The 25183-nt window shown below is 35.8% G+C and overlaps 2 protein-coding genes across 4 annotated transcripts; both read right to left on the bottom strand.

Annotated features, from left to right (window-relative positions):
• Nucleotides 1–816: 816 nt before the first annotated feature.
• On the bottom strand, nt 817–4417 carry LOC104105314 (protein trichome birefringence-like 12). 2 transcript variants are annotated; one of them, XM_070183974.1, is made up of 4 exons: nt 3823–4417; nt 3440–3577; nt 2154–2403; nt 817–1479 (listed from the first exon to the last, which is right to left on the bottom strand). In XM_070183974.1, the coding sequence occupies exons 1-4, from the start codon at nt 4341–4343 to the stop codon at nt 1474–1476; spliced, it is 915 nt and encodes a 304-aa protein (XP_070040075.1). In that variant the 5' UTR covers nt 4344–4417; the 3' UTR covers nt 817–1473. The 2 variants fall into 2 exon arrangements, with proteins under 2 accessions (XP_070040075.1, XP_009611870.1); XM_009613575.4 differs by having other exon boundaries at nt 817–1502; nt 3823–4414.
• A 1542-nt stretch (nt 4418–5959) lies between these two features.
• On the bottom strand, nt 5960–15536 carry LOC104105315 (fatty acid amide hydrolase). 2 transcript variants are annotated; one of them, XM_070183963.1, is made up of 21 exons: nt 15208–15536; nt 15013–15093; nt 14813–14922; nt 14640–14700; nt 13661–13851; nt 13451–13580; nt 13243–13320; nt 13024–13171; nt 12609–12721; nt 12436–12511; nt 11215–11286; nt 10278–10329; nt 9545–9625; nt 9387–9470; nt 9108–9211; nt 8900–8992; nt 7893–7961; nt 7407–7471; nt 7199–7260; nt 6801–6896; nt 5960–6704 (listed from the first exon to the last, which is right to left on the bottom strand). In XM_070183963.1, exons 2-21 carry the CDS (start codon nt 15089–15091, stop codon nt 6642–6644), a joined length of 1827 nt encoding a protein of 608 aa, XP_070040064.1. In that variant the 5' UTR covers nt 15092–15093; nt 15208–15536; the 3' UTR covers nt 5960–6641. The 2 variants fall into 2 exon arrangements, with proteins under 2 accessions (XP_070040064.1, XP_009611871.1); XM_009613576.4 differs by having other exon boundaries at nt 15013–15099; nt 15208–15535.
• Between the last annotated feature and the right edge of the window lie 9647 nt (nt 15537–25183).

The raw sequence follows: 25183 nt of genomic DNA, 5'->3' as shown, positions 1-25183 counted from the left end.
ACAAATGGAGTATTATATTAGCCTATAGCACAACTTTTATGATGTGGTCTCTGGCCGTTTGCATTAATCTCGATTATTCTATGGGATACGAGATATGTACATGTTACCTCCAACCAGAACAAGTATGGACAACTCTATCCATCACTGCTTAAATATTATAGAACAAAATGAAAATATCAATATTAAAGAGCTTCCAAATAAAGGTTTTAATAGTTTTGAAATAGATTTAAAAAGGTGAGTGGATCTTTTTTTATTTTTTTTATTCTCATCTCCTTTGGTTTTACTTTGATCTCATTTTGTCGGAGTTATTGCTCCTTTGATAATTCTGAGGTTGTAGGTGAAGGACGCAAACCATTTGACCAACCCCTATTGTTAAGGCAAGTGTACCGTAGAATACTAGAAGGGACAGGTATTACAGATTTATTTCTTGAGGAAACATGTGTGCATTATGGAGTACTTATAATAGCAAACCAATTTTATTGCAAAAAAGGAAAAGAGATAATTCGCACAACATTTTATATGATAAAAAATGTAGTTAAATATTTTTAATGAAGATGAACACTAATTGGGAATTGGCCAGAAATTAAAACCATTTCCAGGAAAAGAATAGTTCCTGCTTGGGGAAAAAAGGATTAAGGATATTTCTTTGATTAGCATAAAACGTGTTACTTGAACAGAAGCTTTTTATAACTCACTCTTAACACATCTCTAGCCCCTTTCACTGCATTTGCGAGTTTATCATTTTTTGTTCCATGAGTTCATTTACATCCTCCACCCCAAAACACAAAGACTGAAAAAGAAGAGAGTACACCTGAATGGAAACAAAGAAGAAAACTATTTATAAAAATGATGATACATGTTCTACAAAGTTTCAAAATGGGGAACAAATCCTCCTGAGGTATAATGTGAAAGGACAAATAATAATTCATAGAGTATGAACTCTAGGCCTTTTTGTTTACAATCAATCATCTGCTGCCTCCATTTTTCCTCGCAAGAAAACCATCGCAAACCAAAGAACATGAACAAGGCTATACAGCATCAAAGGTGCTAGAAAGAATATAAATGAACAGAAATTAGTGAACTGGTTCTACCACCTCCTTCAGATCAGCAAGTTTGTAATAGGTGTCAAAAATATGAGCCCGGATTCTTTGATCTATTATGAGCTCAGCTGCAAATAATTCAAGAAACCTTTGCAACCATCCACAACGAATCAATGATTACCCTGTCTCCAAAATATAATGATTGATGAGCTGGGCCAGAATATCAACCCATGTATCTGGAACACCAGGAAGGCACCAGTGCATACAGTCCTGACCCCAGACAGCCACAGCGTCCTTTTTCCCCAACCAAATTGCAGGATGGGCATCTGCCCTGAACTCGCTCAAGTGAGTCAGATCGAGGATTCTGATATTTGAGCCTTGTAGAACCTCTTCGATGAGATGATTTAGTCGCCTTGCTTCTTTGTTAACCCCATCATATCTGGGATCAAACCACAGGTCAAGCTGTTCAGGTATCAGTAAAATTTTCTTCAGAAAAAAACCTGTCACTACTTACTATTATTAATTTTCTAGCGCATAATAAGTCGCTACAATTTGTCAGCAAAAGTATATAGGAAACCTAATTGCCGCAGAAACAGTAAATATAGAACGAAAAGCACTTAATTGAAGGGAGTCAGATATCAAACAGATTAAGTTTCAAAATTCTGTATGAATTGTCAGCGAAAATAAGCTTTCTAAATGAGCTATAAGAGATCAGGTAGCAAATCCTCACTAAATGCCAACTCTTTATCAAAATTAACCACATCTATCAACTTTCCTTGCATTAAGTTAGGGGCTAAGCTATGCATTTTGAAGTGATTCTTTTTTGGGATGATAATTTGCATTTTTCAAGTGATAATTTCAAAGCACACTAGTACCTAAACTTTTTTAAACTTAGTGGTTCTAGAAAGAATTTTAGGGATCAAATGCCCCTAGGCCTGATTCTTAACATTATGAGCCAAGAAATAGTGCTGCCAAATGTAAATTGAAAACTGAAGTAAATGTATAATGTCTGCACTCTCATACACAAGGGACATTTCTACTGGTAACTAAACGAATTGACAACCTTGAAAAGTGGAAATCTCAAATTAACCAGAATGTGCTACACTTGCATACCTGAAGTTCATCAAGGGGTTCGTCCAATGTGCAACTACCATTTTGATTCCAATCACCCCCGTGAAAGTGTCTTGGCGATTGCAAGCGCCAAAATTTACGTGTTTTCTCTGGTAATTCTTTTTCTATGTAGGCAATCATATTCTCGAGAACAATCTTAAGCCCATCAAACATCTCTAAGGGAGGTTGAATCGGTTGCCCTGCCTTATAAAAAACAAGAGGCGTCTCTTTAGGGAATTTGTCAAAGCCCCACCTGGAAGATATCAATGAACATTAAAAACGAAGAAGTCAGATAATATGTTCTTAATAACTAGATTCGGTAAAACAATTTGAAATGTCATGCCAGGAATACAGAAACCAAACGTCCATAACTTTTCGTAGGAATGTCCAAATGATGAACGGCTTGGACCGTCGGAAACTAGACTTGACGGGCTACAAGTTCATTCAATGATGCCCCCCCCCCCCCCCCCAAACACACACACACACACACAACAACAAGAAAAAGTAAAGAACCCAAAAATTGATCCATCATTATTCCGAAACTAGATGTGGACCAATACGTGTCTAGAGACAGAGAAAAACTCATATTGAAGTCTTTTAGTCGGCTTATTCTCAAGAGTAGCCCGCGCAGTGAATATAGAACTTGCTTTGAATATTGAACAAACACAATTGGAATCATTAACAATGCAAAGTTGCTGCACAACACAAATTACCAGCTGATCTACCTAGCTCATCCTCCATCGGCACTTCAATTTCCTCTGGTACACTCACACCCAAAAGAAGCAAGATAACACCTTCCACTTAAAAAACATGTACATTATTCACTTAATATGGAAGATTTTTGTTTTCTGGTAACACATTAATCTATAATTTCTTTTTCTAGGATTAACGATGCCGTAGAAGATAGATACGAGCTCAGACCTTTATGTGTTTGAATTAAGTTTTAGTACTTTTCGAGTTTCAATAGAGGTACAGGTAGAATGTTACCATTCTAAAAAAAACAGTGGTGCAGGTAGATGGTTAGCTCCAAAGGTGGCTGAAGATTCCATCCATAGCGGGTGAGGTGTTCGCAATGGGTAGGTAGTTGATGTTAATGTTTTCGCCCAACAACCGTCTGTCATCCAGATGCTTTATTCAATTTCCTTACATCTTATGTAAGAGAACTTCAAACAAAAATGACAATTTTTTAAAAATAACAGAGAAAGAAAAGTGGTCGTTCATTTTGGATGGAAGAAGTGATAGACATATCAGCTTATGTGCTAAAACAGCAAGAAGGCACATGAAATTACCAATGACCAGTGTTGAAGACTAAAACATCATAAAAGGAACCAATATGAGCCCAATCATCTGCTGGAATATCGACATCTACTCGATATCTTCCCTTCAATCCATCTTGGTTGGAGTCATCAAGTTGTTTTGGCTGCCACCTTATTCAATCAGTAATGAGCAAGTAAGGTTAATCTTTGCACTTGCTACTAAATTGGAACAGACTGAAAAAAAGGAGTGTCACATAAATTGGGAGAAAGGGAGTGACAAATTGTTAATTGACAAGACAATGGAATAAAAGCCTTATCTTTTTTCACTTGCTACGAAACAACACAGTATACAACAACAGGCCAAGCAATATAGTGCAAAATCAAAACAAGGTAAAAGAAAAAAGCAATGTACTCACTCATATTTCGCGAGCAAAACAGCACGATGATAAGCCACAGTAACATTAAACTTCGGAAAATAAGCTCCTCTCCAAGCCCCCTTTCTCTTCCATTTCTTTGCACCAGAATCAGCTACTCTTAGTATACACAAAAACGAAACCAAGAAATTCTCATTCACCGAATCCCCAACAAACCCAATATTCTTGTTCCTCATTAAACTCAAGAACTCAACCGGATCGATCCGAGCCAAATCACACTTGTCGGGTACCCATTTCCATGAATTGATCCGACCCATGTTTTCCCTTTGGTTTCTGAGGCAGTTCCAGGCGTTCCTGTGAAACGGGCAGGACTCATCGTAAATGGGTTTGCGATTCGGGTCGCTGATCCACTTGCCTTTGAAGAGATTACAAGAGGATGAGATGGGAATTTTGGGTTTTGGAGTGGGAGTGTAAAGAGGAAGAGATAAAGAGTAGAGAGAAATGAGTAACAATGTTGGTAGAATAAGCCATGAGAAAAGCTTTGGGGTAAACTTGGAGGCCATTTCTGATCTCCTTCAAACATGAATCAAACGGGACATAGATGAACCATTTCAAAATATGAGGAGTTAATCGATACTATATTATTGAGTTTTTGTTATTGGGTACCTAAAATATAGCCCCGAGCATATTTAGTCATTGAGTATGCTAAAATGGAGCATCTTTAGTCTTACTAACACAATGTATTTAAAAATTAACGGTGTTATCAAACTCTGATTCATGAAGCAAATCTTCTGATCTGAAACAAAAAATTTCCTCTCATTTTATTGGATAACGCAAATTATCACTTTAATTCCTTATTTTTAGATAATATATTCTAAAATTTTGACCTTGAAAATAGCCCCTTATGTGTCAGTTTTTAATGAAAAAATGACACTGTATAGCCACTGTAAAAATAATAGCCGAAAAAATATATAAAATTTATATATTTTTTATTACACAAATTTTATAGACTTTTTCCGCTACAAGATGTAAATAGTTTCTGGCACTGGCTAAAAGTGATAATACAATCTGGTTATTCGTTTGCTTCAATAATATGCCTGGAAGTGATCCCGACAGCTCTAATTTTTTCAAATTTTAACTTTTCTTTTTGGAAAAATCAACTGAAATTTTTAAATGTATATATATACAAAAAAAATATACAAATTTTATACATTTTTTCGGCTATTATTTTTACAGCGGCTATACAGTGCCATTTTCTCATTGAAAATTGGCACATAAGGGGATATTTTCAAGGTCAAAATTTTAGAACATTATCTAAAAATGAGGAATTAAAGTGATAATTTGCGTTATCCAATAAAAGGAGAAGAAACGTTTTGCTTCAGAGCAGAAGATTTGATTCATGAATCAGAGTTGGGTAACACCGTTAGTTTTTGAACATATTATGTCAGTAAGACTAAATGTGCTCCACTTTAGCATACTTAAGGGACTAAATATGCTCAGGGTTATATTTGAGGGACCAAAATAGACCTACCCTCAAACATAAGGGATAATATTAGTCAAAAACTCTTACAAGTAAAAATAAAATAAAAATAAAACTGTAGTCTAACTACTTCTTCCCTCCCAATTCCCTCCTAATTTATGTAATGATATTTTAGTTTCAGAAAAAATAAAAGAAGATATTTCCTTTTCAGTATGTCCAAAAAAAAAACATTTTTATAATTATTCATTTTACCCTCACTAAATTAATCTATAAAAATATTTATAACTTATTTTAGATTATTAGTTTCAAAAGTGTATCTTTATTTCTTAAAATTCATGGATAGTCAAATATCATTATACAAGACAAGGGGGTACCTGTTTTATAGGAGTATGATCCTAGAAATATACTTTCCGATTATGAAATTCATGTTTTATAGGTTAGATTGGTCAATATCACTAGTTGTCAATACTCAAAAGTCAAATTACCTCTAGTCATGTTAAAGAGTTAATAAAAACATTGTCTTATTGTTGTTAATTTTAAACTGCTTCCAAGTAGTTGTGTCCAGATACCTTGCTATTTCGCATTAATGATTAGCTATTTGTTGTTAGTTTGCAAAAACCATTGTGTTTTTATCTGGGTTGCAAGCTGCCCATGGTCTTTCTTTTTAACTCACCATAATCATCAAGCAGACAAGAGATATGCAACTGTTTATCTATAAAAGAGAATACTCTTAAATATTTCTTTCTCTGCCTCTTTTAAGCCCTACCAAAAGTCCAAAACACAGGATCAATCTGGAATTTAAGGCAATGGGGACTACTAAAAACCATATCAGCAAGTTTGCCCCAGTTATACTGTACATTTTTCCAAATGATTTTTGCTTATGCTTGTAAGTTACAGCTTTGAAACTCTTTGTTTGATTTGCACACATTTCACTGCATGCCTTCTGGGGCTAATGTATTGGATGAGGCTGCAGATGAGAAAGTTGCAGAGGAAGAAAGTCGCAAATATTGGTTTCTATTTAAGTACTCAGCGTAGCAGAGAATACGTATCAGCTTAACAGTCTTCATGGAACCATATGGACATTCACCGGTATTTGGGTTCTGTTTGCTTTTCCAATGGCTCTATTGAGGATACTAGCCAAAACTTGCTGAAGAGGAACACTACGAAATACAAGGGGGAGGTGGCCGTTACTTCTGCTGGAGAAATATCATCATTATTTCATTATGTGGTAGTGGTACCTCAAACTCGGTATAGTCAGTTTCAACATCATTTGGAAAAAGACAGAAGTTTCTGTAAATCACCAAAAGCCTGATAAATAAATCCACGTCTTCATGACTCGTGTTACCATTATCCTGAGCTTCCAAGGCCATAAGCTTGATTTCTAGTTCCCTTTCAAAATGTCATAAAATTGCACTGGTTTCTTCTTGGGCTCAGCACAAGTTTCCTGAAAAAGAGGAAGTAAAATACGTTGGTACTGAAGTCATTTCTGCATAGGAATCACTGTTTCAAGCTTTGAATGATCACGATCGCACTCAATTACCTCAATGGCAGCAGCCAAGCGCAAAATGGAAGCTTCACACCAGGGTCGGCCAATGAGTTGGATACCTATGGGAAGCCCTTGCTTGTCGTAACCAACCTGAGCATGCAACTCAGGTTATGAGATGGTGATTATCATCATTGTTATAATAGGTGAAACTAGGCCCACCTCATTCTGAACGGGATAAACAAATCCTACATTATGGATTGATATGCTTCTGGAGGATAAAGCATTTTTTGGGGATAAGTGGAGAGAATAAAGCCAAATTTGAACCATTTTTTTCTATTTTCACGCAAACCCCTCCCGTAAACCAATGAAACAATCCATGAGGTTCAAGAGAGTACCATCCCTGAATGACCATTGGTCAACTAACCACCCTGGATAGAGGAGAAATAACTTACAGGAACAGAAACTGCAGGAAGTCCGAGAAGATTTGCTGTTATAATAAACCGCATAAGATTTCCTGAAAAAAGAATACATAAATACGAATCTAACCTGAAACTGCAAAACAGTAAGCTGTCCAAGAAAATAGTAGATAAAACAGCAGGAAAATTTCTACTAGCTCTATAGTTGATAATATCTTGAAACAGATCGAGTGTAGGAAAAAACCTGAAACTTGCAAATCAGTCTCCCCAACATTAAGAGCACTTGGTGGAATTCTGGGCGCTGTCATGCTGAAAAAGAAGTTTCACAGATGGTTTTAGGAATATACAGAACCATGAACTGCCTATGCACACAATCTCAGGATGTCATATATCAAAATTGACATGAATCAATGAACCAATCTCCTTCCTACACATCCTTGACTTGCCATTTAATGTTTTAGGTATCTATGTGAACAAGTCAGTCACGTGACCGCTTCATTGCTAAGAATATTATCTCAGGCACAGAAGTCCCACCAATCAAAAGAAGTGGGAAAAACGAAAAACGAGCATGACAAAACAAATAGGGAAATAGTTTGAAAAGCTAGGGATGAGTGATTAAATGCGTGCACATGAAAAGGTGGGAAAATACATTATTTACTGGAATACTATTAGCCTTGGTGAAAGATATGAAAGATAATTCTGCAAATTTTGGAGGCTTCTCTTGACCTACCCGGTTGTAGGTGTCACAATGACATCCACCTTCTTGAAAATCTCCATATGGAAATACATTATCCTCCGCCTGCAACAACCCAGAGAAGAGTTATGTCTTAATCATATTATCTGTACTTCTCAAAGATTGCATTCTTCTTACATCTGTTAGAAAATAGAAATGCATATGATATTAATTGAAAGGATTAGTAGTACAGAGTATATGCGCAAGCAAAGCATAAAAGAGCAGACATAACTAGTGAACAGTATGTTAGGAAGACAGACATAACCAGTGAACAGTATAGAACTTAGAAGATATTTGGCCTAAGCAGTCAACAATTTCTCCTATTCATCATCCCACCATGCTGATTGTATGAAACATTTACTTTCAAGATATTAAATACTCCATCATATGTCTTCCCAAGCCATGCTTGTTTTGGAGTGTATCTGACTTCTTTGAACGACATCCTTGTTTAGGTTTCCAAAGTTATCAACTTAAAAAGTTTTGGCAAATAACAAAGTGCAAAATCCAACCGTAAGCAAAAGTATTGACATTTTCGGTAATTTCAGATGCCACAGTATTCTAGACCATAACACAGTTCGATTCTAAAATAAATTCATGACTAATAGCCTGTTTGGCCAAGTTTCTAAAATCAGCGTATTTTGAAAAGTGCTTTTCAAAAAAGTACTTTTGGTAAAAAGGAATTTGTGTTTGGCTAATCAATTTGAAAAGCACTTTTGAGCAGCAATTAGTGTTTGGCCAAGCTTTTAGAAACTGATTCTAAGCAGCAAAAAAATGTTGTTAGGGAGAAACTACTTTTTTCTGCTTCTCAAAAATTGTTTCTGTTTCTACTCAAAAGCAATTTTTTTTCTTCCTAGAACCTTGGCCAAACACCTCAACTTTGGATTAAAAAAAAAGTACATTTTTGGAAAAAAAAAAACTGCTTTTGGCCTTGAAGAAGCTTGGCCACACAGGCTATAAATTTATATTGATTTACGTTAGGTAGCTTGAAAACCAATATATCTCACCTAAGTCGCTGAGCAGCAACATAATCTGCTGCTGTAAATGAACGGAAAAGTGCCAGATTGGTGCGAGTATCATATGTCAATCTTGGTCCTTTTCTGGAGACAAAGGGAAGAAAACAGAATTATAAGATAATATCAGGAAACAAATAAGATATCGAGATCTAGTAAGAAGCAATGTGATGTATAAAATATCAAAAGCTAGAGTGTGTACCCATCTTCACAGTCTGGATTCATACTGCATAAACATTCAGACCCGATAGAAACAAGATGAGCTGTCCGCATCTCATGCAACTCTGGTATTACAATCTCTACCGTCTTCAACCATGAGATAAAGAAAAAGATTAGAAATATTTTACAAACATGTAGAAATGATAGTTACTTACAATACTGATGCTAATAATTCCGCCAATCCTAAACCAAAAGCTAGCAAATATACGTGCCAAAGTCCAAGATAAAGCTATGAAGAATGTAATAATAGAAGTAGGCTTACTTTGCATCCATGGTTTTCAGATAGTCGACTAAGAACATTCTCACACTTGTCAGAAATATCAACTGAGAATACATCATTAAACCACTGCAAGAGGAGGTTGCTATGAGTTTATCAAAGATATAACCAAAAATAAATTCAGTAAACAAAAGTATACTCACCTCTGTATATTTTCCAAGGCGCGGTGATTCCAAAGATTGCGAGCTCTCTTGTGAAGAGAAATCAGGTACACAAGGGAGGGTCTGAAAGAAATAGAGAAAGATGGTTAAATTAAAGAAACAGAACCTCTGATCCACAATGATGTCCAAACTCAATTAGATAAATGTGATATCTTAATGAATCTAAAATCTTCTTCCGAGATATAAACTAAGAACACAGCTCCTAGATGTTTTCAATGAAAAGGTAAAGGTTTTATTGAAAAATACCAAGGAGGTACACAAAAAAGTACATCAGAGAAGGAAGAAAGATGCCTTCCTTCTATATGTCAAAGGAATACAATATGTCTAACAGAGTCTCTATGTCAGTTACAGTATTCCTCCTACTCCATAGATAAAGACTTATCAAACATCTACATTTTACAGCTGATATACTATCCTTCCTCTCGAACCAAATATTCCAGAAAATGCACAAAGGAAATAGCATTCCAGAACTGCCTTTTTTTCCCAGTGAAAGAGGATTGTCGAATCCATCTTCTTAAAGCTTTATTAATGCAACCTGGCGTGTTCAATAGATGTTCTAAGCCTGTATGTGATGTTTCAGGTTATCCTGTCTACTGGAAGGGTACTTTAAGAAGTAATATAATAAAGAAAAAGAGGAAAGCATAATGGCCAAGCAAAATACAGAGTTTAAGAATAAAGAAGATAATTAAGCATTCTTTAACAATTCACTGATTACCGGTCTCAAAGAGATTCTATTAGCAGGAGAGGATCCCAAAATTGCTGCATACCTGATAAGTAATGGATAAGCTCAAATCACTGCAATTTCCTAGAATCTTCGATTCTAATTTTATTTAAAACAAAAGTGAGATCAATAAAGCTAGTAAATCAAGAACTTGTCCTGTGGAACATGAAACCTACATTAACAAGTCCAGGAAGACTCAACTTGACAAGTTCACTGGCATACTTGACAAAACACAACATCAGACTAAAATATCTAAATATTCCTACTTTCTTTGAATCTATAGGAAAAGGAGTTAGTTTTTCCTATTTTCTTTTGATAATTCAGCTGTGTTTTTGAAATACACTTAAAGGAGTCATTTACATCCTAATGGTAGTGTAAAGTGCGTCTTCTTTTTCGCCTGACAAGTGAGGTTGCTCCAGTGGCAAGAGAACCAACCACGGCATTGGGATTGGGAGTTCGAGTCATCAAGGAAATGAAGTGAAAAAGGGCCACTGTTGACTTCTGAGCAGGGGATTGGGGAGTGGGTTTTACCTTATCAAACCATATAACTGTTTTCTTTTCTTTCCCATTTCCTCAGTGTGGGTCTTGCGCATTGCACAAATCAAGATGTCTAGGATGAAATTGTAGTAGTTTGTTGACAGTAAATTGCTTTAGTTGGAGAGACTCTTAAAGCTGTGTAGCATTACCCCATCTGTAGTTTGAATTTTCAACTTACATACTCCTTAAAGCTCTATCTTTCTCATTTCCTTGCCTCAATAAAAAGATTCACTTAGTTTGTCCTGTACCATCACACTTAGTAGATGGGGCAAGCAGATTTGTAGGCCAGCTAATTTCAACATAAATTTCATTTATTTGGTAGTCCAAATAATAAGCAGAAAACTACAGTTTAAGATTAAGCATATTTCCATTATTCAAACTTATGACAGCTTACACAAGTATGGTGTCCTCAACTGTTGCAGCGATTGGTCCGATAATTTCCACTGTTCCAGCGCCACACAGTGACCTGGATAAATAAAAGAGTATTATGGTGAATCTGCCCCATTTTGGAAAGACACTTTTCTCCCTTTACATGTAAAAGAAACCACTAAGAACGCCATAAAGACATGAAGGAATGTCTAAGCACCCAAAACTGACTTATAATAAGAAGGTACAAGAGATAACAGGTTTGATTTTATTAAATTTACTAAAGGCGGTGCATAAGTGGAAATCACTAATCAGTTCACCAGAGTCAGCTGCAAGTGGATACTTTCTTTCTTTCTTTCTTTCTTTCTTTCTTTCTTCTGTTTTTTATGATACAAGGAGTTATTAGTGGAGATTCCAAGTTATGAAAAATCACTATGGATTTGTTGTGTCATTGTTAATCGTTTGGAGTGTTGATTCCTTGTCTGAAATGTTTGGAGGCTTTTTTCCGAACTCAAATTGTGCATTAAGCCCTATAAGCACCAAAATCAGTCACAACTTATGGAACTTCACTGAGTTCAGTTGAGTCCTTTAAAAACTAAGCACCCCAGCAGGAATTCTTGCGATCAGCCAGCAGTAATTTCTAGCTCCATATCCATATTTTCTTTGCATGTTTAGACTATTAAAAAGTATGCGGATATATAAAGTTTCATATTCAATTCTTTACCCTGATAACTAAAGCTTCATATTCCATTCTTGATAAATAAAGTTTCATATTCCACTCTTTTACATAGGCAAGCAACCTATGAGATGCTACATCAAAAGAATGCTTCTCAAAAAGTATCCTTACTGGAGTTATAAAGATTTGAATTGATATTAATGTAGCAAGACGAAAGCAGCATAACATATGATCATAATACCATCATTTGATCGGATGATCATAATACCATCTTTCAAGGTACTAGAATAGGGTTATTGTGAAAAAGCATGAACTCTTAACTCATATAACGATCTGGAGAGATAATCAATCCAATTCAGATGGTCTATATCACTACATGTAGAAGGTCGAAGTAAACAAATGTCTACACGTGCATATATGAACCACAAGCTCCTAAATGAAGATACAGACGTAAATGCAAGAGAAAATGATGGTTGAAAAAAGAGGAAAAGGAATAATGGCTATACAGTTAGAAGATCTGCTAGGGAGAAATGCAGTTCATAAGGCACATGTACATCTGTGTGACGAGCTCACCCTTCCATGTCAGTTCGACCATATGTTGACTTCAAGCCCACAACACCACAAAGGGAAGAAGGAATTCGAATTGAACCTGTCCTTACACATTAAATCAAGCATCAATGAACATACTGGTTTTATGAAGATTGAATATGTGGATTCTTGAGTGTGACATGGTGTAGGTGTACAACCTCCTCCGTCCGTCCCCAAAGCAGCAGAACACAATCCCGAAGCCACAATAGCTGCAGGGCCTGAGGAAGACCCTCCTGTATACCTATCAGGATCATGTGGGTTTCTTGTAGTCCTGTCACAAAGATATTTTTAACTTAGGAATGTTATAGGGTAGAGAAGAAAGACTATGTTCACAACAACAATTAATGTACAGATCTTGAGTTTCCCACCTCAGGATATACTGCAAAGGAAGTCTATGAAGCTGGTGTTACAGTTAAAAAAGAAAGGAAATGTCTGAGGAGTGAGGACTGCCTTAGAAAGGGTCAAATGCAATTTAACATTTCGCGTACACAAAGACTTTCTACAAAAAAGAGTACATAATGAACACCGAGAACAATTTATCTTTGTCATTTGTAGCTTCTACGAAACACATACCCATAGTTTGCGTTATTTCCAGTGGTACCCATGCCCAACTCATGCATGTTTGCCTTTCCAACCAAAATTGCACCGCAACTTCGTAATCTCGACACAGAAACAGCATCCTTCTTTACCTCACGAACCTCATGCATCCATGTCGTTGCTCCTGTTTGCATCAAGTATATAACTAAATCTGGCAATAGGGCTTGGTCAGCAGATGAAAACTAAAATACATACCCTTCGAAGGGTGAGGATAGCAATCAATATCATCCTTGATTGCCATGAAAATCCCATCCAAGATTGACAGTGGATTCCCTGCTTAATTGCCAGTCAGAAAAGTATTATTCTGACAAAGCATAGATTGCAAGTATATAAATTATGGAGTATTATTCACTTACAGTTCGACTATGTATACAGCACTAGAAACATGTAAATATCGAAATACCTTGTTCAAATCTTTGTGTAGAAGCAGCAGCTTGCTTTCTCACTTCGTCTGGGTCAAAAGAAATTAACAGTGGTGATGGGGGCTTCTTATTATGGAACTCCTCAATGGCTGAGATGAAGCGCTCTGCAACCTGTAACAGAGGGAATAACTTCTTTAATCCTAGAGACTATACAAAAGAAACAAAACCAATCAACCACAGAAGTGCCTTGCCATAGATGGAGTAGTAAACTTAGATCTGTATGCATATGCATAATCACGAATCTTCCAATAGCGGAATGATGCAGTTGAATCGCCACTCCAATTGCTAGCTGGATCATATTCTGGAAGATGTTTTAAGGCTAGCTCAACCCGCTCTTCAGGCTTTCCGTCTTCTTCCAGGCCGACAACAGCAAGTTCTGGCTCTAAAGTCAGGAAATACAAACCGAATTAGTGCCAAGTATACAGCACTTCTGTATCATGGCTAGGTCACCATGGACATTTGATGACAGGTCCCACATTTTTATTTTACTATGTGTGCGCACACGCGCATGTGTGTGTATGCACATCTATACATCTTCTGCATCCATGTTGATGCCATCAATTTTAACAAGTTTTATCACCACCGATATGATTATGGAAGATCTCACTATTTTGTTACTGATGACTGCCTTACAATTAGAGTAGCCCCAACTTCCATGATTAGGAAGAAAGAAATGCAAATGTTCAACAAGATCACACAATTTTAACAAGTTTTATAATAACCAATATGATTATGGAAGATCTCACTATTTTGTTACTGCTGCACTGCCTTACAGTTTTATAACAGCAGCGTGCCGGCGTCCTGAACAACTTGCGCATACCTACTAATCCACCATGTAATTGCTACATCCTACTAGCACAGGAAAATTCACATAATGTCGCATTTGTTTCAATGAAGAGAACATTGTACAACTAAAAGGAAATAACAAAAAAATACATTGACCGTTTTAATTAGGTCTCATTCTTTTTGGTCCTTTTAATTATTACTTGTAAAGCAGCTCATTTATGTGAAAACTGGAGTCTAATTCCACCAATGTCGAGGGAGGATAAAAGAACCGTATTTCTATTTCATTTCTAAGTTCCAACAGAAATATCTAAATTCAGATAGATAAATAGATATATATATATAGAGAGAGAGAGAGAGAATGGATATCTTAGAGCAAGAGTGAACCTTGAGGAGGAAATTCGGGTTTAAACATAGGAGTCTCCGGTATGACGGTGTATCTCAACTTCTGTCAATCATGAATACATATCTTCTTCAGTCTTTAATTAACCATTTCATGCATACTCACAATAGTAAGTATATAAATATTGCACATAAATACAACAAATTACGAATTAAACCTCATCAAATTTGTTTTCATTCTTGAGGTGATTCATAATCAAAGATCCAATACCCGGTGCTTCAACCAGCTTCAAGAAAAACTTGAACCAGACACCAGTCAAATGAGGAGCTGCAATTGAATAAAAAAAATGCACATTATAATTTTTTTAAAAAGGCAATCAAATACTAGTACTAGTATAATATCAAATGGAAATTAAACCTTGAATTTTTTCCGGTATGTACTTCACCGCTGTCAAGTCAACTTCACTCGCCGGCAACATCACTTGTTTCTTCCCCATTTCTAAATCTAACAAAAATTCACCACAACCATCACTTAGAAAATAAAAAAAGAGAAAATCAAAATTCAAAAGCTTAAATCTTTACGGAAGTTTCTAGAATTGATCTATTTTCACACCTCGCAGACGTCGGAATTCACAAAGCTTAAAATAAATGCTATCAGCAAGTATGAAAGTTCGTTGCCGGCCGCCGAGCAGTGGTTAATAATAAAGTGCGCAGTGAGCGCAAGTTTAATTGTATTGGTTAAGAACTAGTACTACTTTAGATTGGTCCAAGAAAATTGGTGAGAACAGTAAGCACAGAGGCGTAGGATAGTAGAAATATATATGGATATCGTATTGGATTGGATTGGATTATCCAATTGTGAATTTCAAGACTTCCGCAAGAATCTCAAAACGCGGGCGCGGCAGTTTAACGATTACATGGACGATCATTTCTATGATATTGATATGCTTCTGTTTTTATTGGTTTGACTTTTCCTACGACCGATAATGACATTTTGTGCCATTTGGTTCGGGATTAGGTTAATATATTTAGTATTTGATTAAAAAGTATTAGCTAAAATTATATTATTCTTATATCAAAATCTTGAAATAACATGATTGCATGTAAAGTTTGAACAGTTGAGCTACTTTAGGTGAGTTAAATTGAATTGAATTACATTACTCACGTCAAAATAGGAGGTTAAATCAAATAAATTATTGGCAAAGCATTCAGCTCAAAATCAATTTTCATTTTTCATCAAATCAATCTACTAAATTTTTACTTATTATTATTATATCAAACAAATCAAATTCAAGAAAATTATTTTGATAAGTTTTTTTATAGGTCAATATATGTTCTATATATGCCGTTCAAATTGGCTCAAACTCTTAAATAAACTAATTTTGGCTGTACCGAAAAGACACACAAATAAATGGATATCCAGCCAAACCCAGTACTCCACTATTGGCATTCAATTAGCAACAACTAATTTGGTTGGCAATTAAAGCGGATTAAAGTCCATATTTTTTGTCCATATATATACTCCCTCGGTTCACTTTTACTTGTCCAATATTCTAAAATAGATTTTCATTTTTACTGATCACTTTTAGCATATCAAGAAATTTTTATTTTTATTTTTATACCCACATTATTAATTACTCGTTTTAAATTATTTTCTTCAGTCCATTAAAAATATGCATCAATTAATATGAATATCATGGTAAATTATGCATGTCATTTATTATTTCTTAAGGGATGTGCAAAGTCCATAGTGGACAAGTAAAAGTGCCCGGAGGAAGTATATATATAGAGAGAAAGAGAGAGAGAGTCACGGGTTTTTTTACTTTTTTTCTTCTTCTAGTTACATAAAACTCCCATCGATACCACATGAATATATGTTTTGATGGTAGATGGTTGTGATGACCCAAAAGGTAATCTTTCAATTTAATAATTATTTATGTGTTCGGAAACCTCAAATGGCACTATTCATAATTCATCGACTAGCGTGTGCAGTCCGTATAATTTTTCGGAAAGTTTTTATGTGAAAAATTGATAAAAATGTGAAATAGAGTCTTAAAACTCAATTAAATTGACTTTAGTAAATATTTTTAGTAAACGGATCCGGATCAGTATTTTGACAGTTTCGGTAAATCCGTCTCGTGATTTGGGACTTGGGCGTATGCCCAAAATTTAATTTGGAGGTCCCTAGCTCAAGTTATGACCATTTAGCGGAAATTAGAAATTTAAAGGCTAAAGATTTTCAAGTTTGACCACAGAGTTGACTTTTTGATATCGGGGTCAGAATCCGATTCCAGAAATTGAAATAGCTCTGTTATGTCATTTATGACTTGTGTGCCAAATTTGAAGTCATTCCGGATTCGTTTAATATGTTTTGGCACTAGTTTTGCAAAGTGAAAAGTTTGGAAAAAAATCAAAAGTTCGAATCGAGGTGTGAATTATAATTTTAATGTTGTTTGTCGTGAATTGAAATCCCGAGTAATTCCGTATTATGTTTCTGGACTTGTTGGAATATTCAGACGAGGTCCCGAGTGGCTCGAATGAGTTTCGGACGAGCCACAGAGCAATTGGAACCTGCTGCCCAGTGCTGGTTCTGGTGTGTCGCACCTGCGACATTTTGTGCGCAGGTGCGTGATCGCTCCTGCGGAATTCCAGTCGCTTTTGCGACATTGGACAGCCCTGCCGAGCTCCGCTTCTGCGGAGAAATGAACGCAGGTGCGCAACCGCATCCGCGATGGACGAGCCGCTTCTGCGGTCACTAGTGCGCTTCTGCGATGTCGCAGGTGCGACATTTCTGGGCGCAGATGCGGCCACTGGACAAGCTGCCCTATTCCGCAAATGCGAGGCCGCAGGTGCGAAAATATAGTCCGCGGGTGCGAAAATGCTGGACAGAATGCTTAAAAATCGGGAGTTAGCCATTTTTACTCATTTTTGAGTTTTGAGTCTCAGATTTAGGCGATTTCAAAGGAATTTTTCACGACTTTGAATTGGGTAAGTGTTCTATAACCAAAAGTGATTATATTTCATAAATCTATGTCTATATTCATCATTTATTTCGGATTTAGATGGAAGAAATTGAAATTTTTACAAAACTTTTCATAAACAAAAAATTAAGATTTGAAGGTCCATTTGACATCAGAATTTGGTAATTTTTGTATGGTTGGACTCATCTCGGAACGGGTGTTCAGATTTCGTGAGTTTTTTCGAGATTTGAGATGTGAGTCCCACTGTCGAATTTTTAGATGAATTTCGGATTTTAATCCGAAAAATTAGTAAATTCATATAGAATTAATTCCTACGATTTGTATTGAGTATATTGAATTGTTTATGACTAGATTTGAGGATTTCGGACACGAATTCGCGAGGCAAAGGTTTATTGGATTCTTGAATTTGGTTGCAAAGCGAGGTAAGTGTCGTGGTTAACCTTGACTTGAGGGAGTATGACTTAATTGTCTATTTGCTACGTGATTTAATATGCGGGTACAACATATATGTGACGTGATAAGTACTTATGTATTGTGGTTGAGTAAAATCACGCGTGTGAAATTTGTTTATTGTGAATAACTGCCTATTTAATTAAGATATTCCTGGTTAAGTTTATTATTGATTATTTGATTATCATTCGTAAAATTATTATTCATTTAATTATTGTTGAATATTTTGGAAGGTAAAGTCGGTATTCTGGTATTGAAATGATTGATAAATGTATATCCCCGCATTTAAATACTCTTTCGAAATTATATTATTATTTTCATGGTAAGGAAGAGTGTAAAAGCACGAAGGGTGATGCTGTGCCATTTTCATTGTCTATAATATCATTATCACGGTAAGGAAAAGTGTAAAAGCACGAAGGGTGTTGCCGTACCATTGGTGAGTGTAAAAGCATGAAGGGTGACGCCGCTCCATTTTCAGAGAGTGTAAAAACACGAAGGGTGATGCCGTGTCAAATGAGAGTAAAAGCACGAAGGGTGGTGTCGTGCCATTTTCATATTATCAATTGCTCATTTTATTGTTGAGGAATTATTTAGCTGCTAAATGATAATTTTCCTGCTGAAATTATTATATCAACCCCCTTCGCATGTTCCCTCCCAAATTCATAAAGTGTTATTTATTATTTTATTATTGCTTCGTATTTGTATATACTTGTACAAGTTGTTTACGTGCGTGTCCTGTCATAGCCTCGTCACTACTTCGTCGAGGTTAGGCTCGACACTTACGGAGTATATGGGGTCGGTTGTACTCATACTACACTATGTACTTCTTGTGCAGATTCTGGAGTTGGTCCCAGTAGCGTACCATAGACGTGCTTGGATTCAGCTACTCAGCGGAGACTTGAGGTATAACTGCACAACGTTCGCAATTCTAAAAGTCCTCTTCTATCTTATCCCAGTTGTGTATTATCTTTCAAACAACTTGAATTTTATTCAGACCTTTATTTGTATTATTCTAGTAGCTCGTGCACTTGTGACACTAGATTCGGGGATGTATTTTGATAATTCGGTATTTATGGCCTTCCGCACTTTATTTCAGTAATTGACTTCTATTTAATTAAATTTGCTTTAAAATAGTTAAGATTATTTTAACGTTGGCTTGCCTAGCAAGTGAAATGTTAGGCGCCATCACGAACCTGAAGGTGGAAATTTCGGGTCGTGACAGTTAGTTTATTAGCTTATCGGTGTCGGGTTATCAGATTAATGGTTTCGGGGACGGAATACTCAATTTTCTTATCGGATAAATTATTAACCCGTTAAGAATTATTATATTTATATTTTTACCCATTATAAAGCAACTTTTTAGTTGCTTGAGCTTCAACGTCATCATAACTTATTTTTTGGGTATGACTAGGCAGATCTAGATAATTCTTGATACCTTTCTGCTCAAATAAATCATTTAACTTGATAACCGAAGCAAAATTATATCCACAATTTTATATTAACTGAAATTTATTATTGGTTAAGGATCCCCAATTTGTATTTTAGCTTGCTTATTGCTTATTTGTAAAAGAATTAAAGAAGAAGAAACTGTCATTAACAACGAGAACTTCATTAGCCTACCGAAGTGTGATTGTGATTGGACCGTCTATCAATTATTTAGTACCTTGCTTACTTATGTAATTTTTATTGTCTATTTTATTTAGTCGATAAATCGCCTGATAATTGCTAATCCGATACCGATGCGCCTTATATCTTATCGGATGGTGATAATTGAAAAAAATGATTTATTATTACTCCAACTTAACAAAAATAAAATTACACTAAGAAAACTAAAACAAAGGGCCATTAAGAAAATTACTCTATTATCTAACATTAATGTTTGCAAACGTAATCCTAAAATGAACATACTGAAAAGTATTGTAAAATTATTTTCTCTTAAAGTTTCCTTTTCCTTTCAAACGAATTCCTTATTTCTTATTTATTTTGAAATTGTTTTTACAAAGTTCTCTATTATACTTTCGTGTTGTTGAATGCATATTTAATCTAACACAAAGTCATCTTATTAAAGCAACATCACAAATATGTGTTTCAAAATCGAAGTTGGTCAACTCAAGAATTTAGAAAATATTTTCTTTTGTAAATCGAAAATGATCTTTCTTTCTTTAGGTTAAACAAATTTTCCAAAAAAATATCAATTTTTATAGAATACAATCCAACACAAAGGCACATAAGTTTTCTCCAAAAATTTCTCCACGATGCATATAACAATAAAATATGAATCTTTGCCATTTTAGAAATCTTCTAGCATGGCACCCTTAATCGATGATGACTACTTTTTTAATGCCTTCTTTATATGTTTATCGGTATCTTATAGGATGACCGGTGGGAACTATTCAACTTTTTAAAAACATATCCTTTGCAAGTATATGTTTTAACTATTCAACGTATACTGAAAAATTAATCGAGTATCGGTTGATGTTTGCAAGTATGATGGGCATGAGTTCATACATATACTTGCTAACTCTCGTTCTATGTGTTTGACGCATGTACTTTATAGTCAATTAAATCTTTCTCATTTGAAATCTAACTTAAATTAATTTGATTAAACTTTTATTTTTCGTGAACTTTCTTAGTCAGAAGATGCTTTTCAACTCATCGCATTGCATTTTGAAAGAATTGTCTATTCAAGTAAAGCTTAAAATGATTTTTTTAATTTTTGCACGAAGATCTAATTTCTTAAAATTTCTCTAACATCAACTTAACAACAACATACTCAGTGAAGTCCCACAAATATTATTCGAGTTTTTTTCAAATAATTTTTTTTTAATTTCAAATCATGTCGTCTAAATGATATTCTCATTAATTGACCTTTCTCTAATCTCCGTAAATATTTTTAGACTAACGAAAGATTGCAACAATATACTCTAAGCTTGAGATGGTTAACATAAACTTGTATATCTTGATAATATTCTACTCTCTTGTTTTAACTATTTTATTCTATTTATAATTGATAATCTAAAATTAAGCTTTCATTTTTTTCATGTCATTTTATGGCTTACTATTTTACCGTTAAATCTATGCTGCAGTACTCCTTTAGTAGGTTTACAAATATTATAGTTATGATTATCACAAACTCGTAAGTCTTAATTATATTCTACTATCTTTTTAAAAACTATTTTATTCTATTTATAATTTATAATTCAAAAGATAAGCTTCCAATTTTTTATATCATTTTATGTTTTACTATTTTACTGTTAAATCATTGTTGCAGTGGTCTTTTTGTAGTTTCACATATAATATAATTATGAATGGACTAATTTCAGCATATTCTTTAATAAAATCAAATTTTGACTGTTGGAAAAATAAATGAAGTTTGACTAAGAAGTTGAAATATTTTATATTCATTAAAAGAAACATGTAATAACACTGTTAATTAGATCTATAAATGAAAAACTATTAATATTAATATAAAAGCCAAATAATTCAAGCAAAGAGTTTCTGCCAGAAATGGGACAAATTTAAGTGGGGCCATTCGTCATATAATCAGGGCTCATAAATTATGATAGCCTCAAAGAAGTTGTAGATGAGCCCACGTTTACACCACATCAGCTGATATGTATTTAGAAAGTTTAAGTGGAGCCCACACATTTCAAAAAGATCCGTTTCTCGTGGCCCTTTTTTTACCATCTAAGAGTCCTCAAATATTGACATATTTACGGAAGAGTATTAACATAAATAAAGGAATAAATTGAAATATTTGAGTTTATTGTCATTTAACATTGACCAGAAGCTCCTCAATTGTGGTAAAAATGCGGCTGTAATGAACGAAAAGACAGTAACAACCCTGTAAAAGCATGCAAGCATGTTCACATGGAAGAATATTTTAAGATATAAACAGAAATACCATGGTCTTTTGGTCAATTCACATTTACCAAAAGCTCCTCAACATTGTCTCTTATTAATAGTAGTAACTAGTGAAAGTGTGCCCGGGTTGAGCCGGGACCCAATTGCCATAACAAAGATTGTAAAGTTTTCTTTTTTCCTCTAAATTTGTTTGGAATAATTTATTAAAAATGAATCGTGGGATAATTGATCAAAGATAATCAAAGCCACCTGGTGATTTAGAGCTTTTGACTTTTGTAATTTGAATACAACTATTTGCTTGATCAAAATAGATATACTCTCTTCATCTTTTTTATAAAATGAAAAAAATTATTATATTTTGCAATAATTCTCTTGAAGTCAAATTGAGTTATAACGTATTAGTGCTTAATATAACCAAGTTTTGTTAAAACTAATTTAAACTTTGATTAACCCATTTTTTGTAAATACAAAGTATAATATTTCAGTATAAAAAAAAATAAAAAGATTTTAAGTTGCGATACTTCTAATATCATATCCATGCTCAGTGTTTCGATCTATCGGCTGAGATCGAGACCGCTAAGGGGCTCGAGGCTGAGGCCAAGAAGTTGGCCTGCCCCGAAGAAGAAGAAGACGACTTTGAGGGTTCCGATGGAACCGGGGGCGAAGAAGACCAGGTTGTTTAGATGCCTTTGTAAAAAAAAAAATTGCTTTTTGTTTTTTGTACTCGTGTACTTTGTATTTTTGTTAGGGCCATTTGGCCTTTGTAAAGATTGTATATAATATATGAGGCTTGTTTTCCCCTTCGACAGTTTATATATTCTGTTTTCTTTTGCTTTATGTTTTATGTCCGCAAAGGTCGAAATGCCTTAGCATAAAATAGTTAGGTCATGTCTAGAGGTTCGAACAGACCTTGCCTTCGACATTATTTTGTTTAAGGCATTGTGGGAGTTCGGCATGATCAAGAACTTTTTTCACCAAAGTACTTATGACTTTTTAGATTGTAGTTTGCCGAGGGTAGCCTTTAGAACCGGTTATGAAATTTTTGAAGGTCTTGTTTTTGTTACAGGCCTCAGACGTCTCCGAGCCATTTAAGTATGGTCGTAGCCTTTTTAGTTCGGGCATTGTCTAATAGGTCTTGTGCCCTCAGGCTTCGATAGCCCGAGCCGTCCGAGTTTGTTTTTGAACGACAGTCCCCGATTGGGGTGATCGTTTGAACCCTGATAAGGCGACCCTTGGGCTCGATTCCTTTAGGAGATCGTATGTAGGAAATTCCTTTACGAAAATAATTTTTTTTAAGGGACAAGATATTTATCTGCAAGGTAGAGACTTTATTTTTGTGCGTAATAGTTACACATGTTTACAAGCTTTGTGTCAGGGCTCAAGTAGTCTATGCGGGCACGGTTCATTTGACCATTTGACCCTTACAGCAAATCTTACCGATCGAACTGTGACCATTGAATCATAAAGTTTTCTTCCTTGCTAAAGCTGTTATCTGAGGGTGATGCCCCCCCAGTGTTCGGGGCCGATCAAGAGAGGCCTCGAATACTGTCGTGGTCGTCGATACCGGTTCGTAACCGGCCTTCAATTTTAAGTTAGCATGATTTACTTATTGTCTCGTTAAAAACCTTCCAGGAAAATCCATTTGGGACAAAACAGGTTCAAGGGAAAAGGAGTGCAACGCATGCTTGCCTAAAAGTTGTATGGGATCGTACCTTAGCAATAGTATCGCTTCAAGTGAGCTATGTTCCATTTGTTCGGTAGTTGCTCACCGTTTATCGTTTTGATTTTGTACGATCCATTTCCGGTGATCTCGATAATTTGATAAGGGCCTTCCCAGTTTGGCCCCAACTTCCCTTCGTTCGGGTTTCAGGTGTTTAGTGTAACCTTCCTTAGTACCAAGTTCCCGACATTGAAGTGTCGAAGGTTGGTCCTTTGATTGTAATATCTCTCGATCCGCTGCTTTTGGGCGGCCAACCAAATAAGGGCTGTTTTGCGACTTTCATCCAATAAATCTAGGCTCGTGTTCATAGCCTCACCGTTCAATTCCTCGATTGCATATCGGAACCTGAGACTTGGTTCTCCGACTTCGACCAGTATTAGAGCTTTGGCGTTGTAGACTAGTGATAACGGGGTGGCTCCGGTACTGGACTTCGAGGTCGTTTTGTATGCCCATAAGACTTCGGGTAGGATTTCCTTCCATTTTTCCTTAGCGTCAGCTAACCTCTTTTTGAGGTTTTGGAGTATGGTTTTGTTGGTCGATTCTGCCTGTCCGTTCCCACTAGGGTGGTAGGGTCTTGATAGGATCCTTTTGATCTTATGATCTTCGAGAAACTTACTTACTTTGCTACCAATAAATTAATTTCCGTTATCGCATACGATCTCGACTGGCATTCCAAAGCATCATATGATATGGTCCCAAATGAAATCGATGACTTCTTTCTCCCTTATCTTTTTGTATGCCTGGGCTTCCACCCATTTAGAAAATAGTCAGTCATAAATAATATAAATTGAGCCTTACCGGGTGCCCATAGAAGGGGCCCAATAATATCCATTCCCCACTTCATGAACGGCCATGGTGACAAAACCGAATGCCGCAGCTCCCCGGGCTGATGAATCATCGGAGCGTGTCTTTGACATTTATCATATTTTCGTACGAACTCCTTCGCGTCCTTTTCCATATCGATCCAGTAATAGTCGGCTTTGATAACTTTTCAAACCAATGATTCGGCGCCTGAATGATTTCCACAGGTGCCTTCGTGGATTTCCCTCAAAACATACTTGGTGTCCTCTGGTCCTAGACATATTGCGAGTGGGCCATTAAATGTCCTTCTGAACAGGGTTCCATCTTCAGATAGGCTATACCGGGCTACCTTTGTACGTAGGGCCCTCAATTCCTTTGAATTCGACGACAGTTTTTCGGTCTTCATGTATTCTATATTTATTTATTTCTCCAGTCCCAAGTTAGGCTCGTTGAGTTAATCTCGGCATGACCTTCTTCCACTACCGATCTCATAAGTTGTACGACTGCCCCCGAGTTGAACTCGTCATCCTCGACCGATGACCCTAGGTTAGCGAGGGCATCGGCCTCACTGTTTTGATCCCGAGGTATGTGTTGCAAAGTCCATTCTTTGAATCAATGTAATGTTACCTGTAATTTATCGAGGTACCTTTGCATTCGTTCTTCTCTGACCTCGAACATCCCATTAACTTGGTTTACCACAAGGAGGGAGTCGCACTTAGATTCAATTACCTCTGCCACCAAGCTTTTGGCTAGTTTGAGACCTGCAATCATGG

The sequence above is a fragment of the Nicotiana tomentosiformis genome, chromosome 1, assembly GCF_000390325.3.
Source record: "Nicotiana tomentosiformis chromosome 1, ASM39032v3, whole genome shotgun sequence".
NCBI lineage: Eukaryota > Viridiplantae > Streptophyta > Magnoliopsida > Solanales > Solanaceae > Nicotiana > Nicotiana tomentosiformis.
The sequence above is the reverse complement of the archived record's forward strand: the minus strand, read 5'-3'. Positions and strand labels throughout refer to the sequence as shown.

Excerpts from the sequence above, each read along its gene's own strand:
- LOC104105314 (XM_009613575.4), bottom strand. The coding sequence starts at position 4,343 with ATGGCCTCCAAGTTTACCCCAAAGCTTTTCTCATGGCTTATTCTACCA. Across the intron at positions 3,578-3,822 it reads GTTTTGCTCGCGAAATATGA|GTGGCAGCCAAAACAACTTG; the intron begins GTGAGTACATTG and ends TGATTGAATAAG. Across the intron at positions 1,503-2,153 it reads AACCCCTTGATGAACTTCAG|CTTGACCTGTGGTTTGATCC; the intron begins GTATGCAAGTGT and ends ATACCTGAACAG.
- LOC104105315 (XM_070183963.1), bottom strand. The coding sequence starts at position 15,091 with ATGGGGAAGAAACAAGTGATGTTGCCGGCGAGTGAAGTTGACTTGACA. Across the intron at positions 9,626-10,277 it reads ATAGAATCTCTTTGAGACCG|ACCCTCCCTTGTGTACCTGA; the intron begins GTAATCAGTGAA and ends TATTTCTTTCAG. Across the intron at positions 6,705-6,800 it reads GCTTGGCTGCTGCCATTGAG|GAAACTTGTGCTGAGCCCAA; the intron begins GTAATTGAGTGC and ends CCTCTTTTTCAG.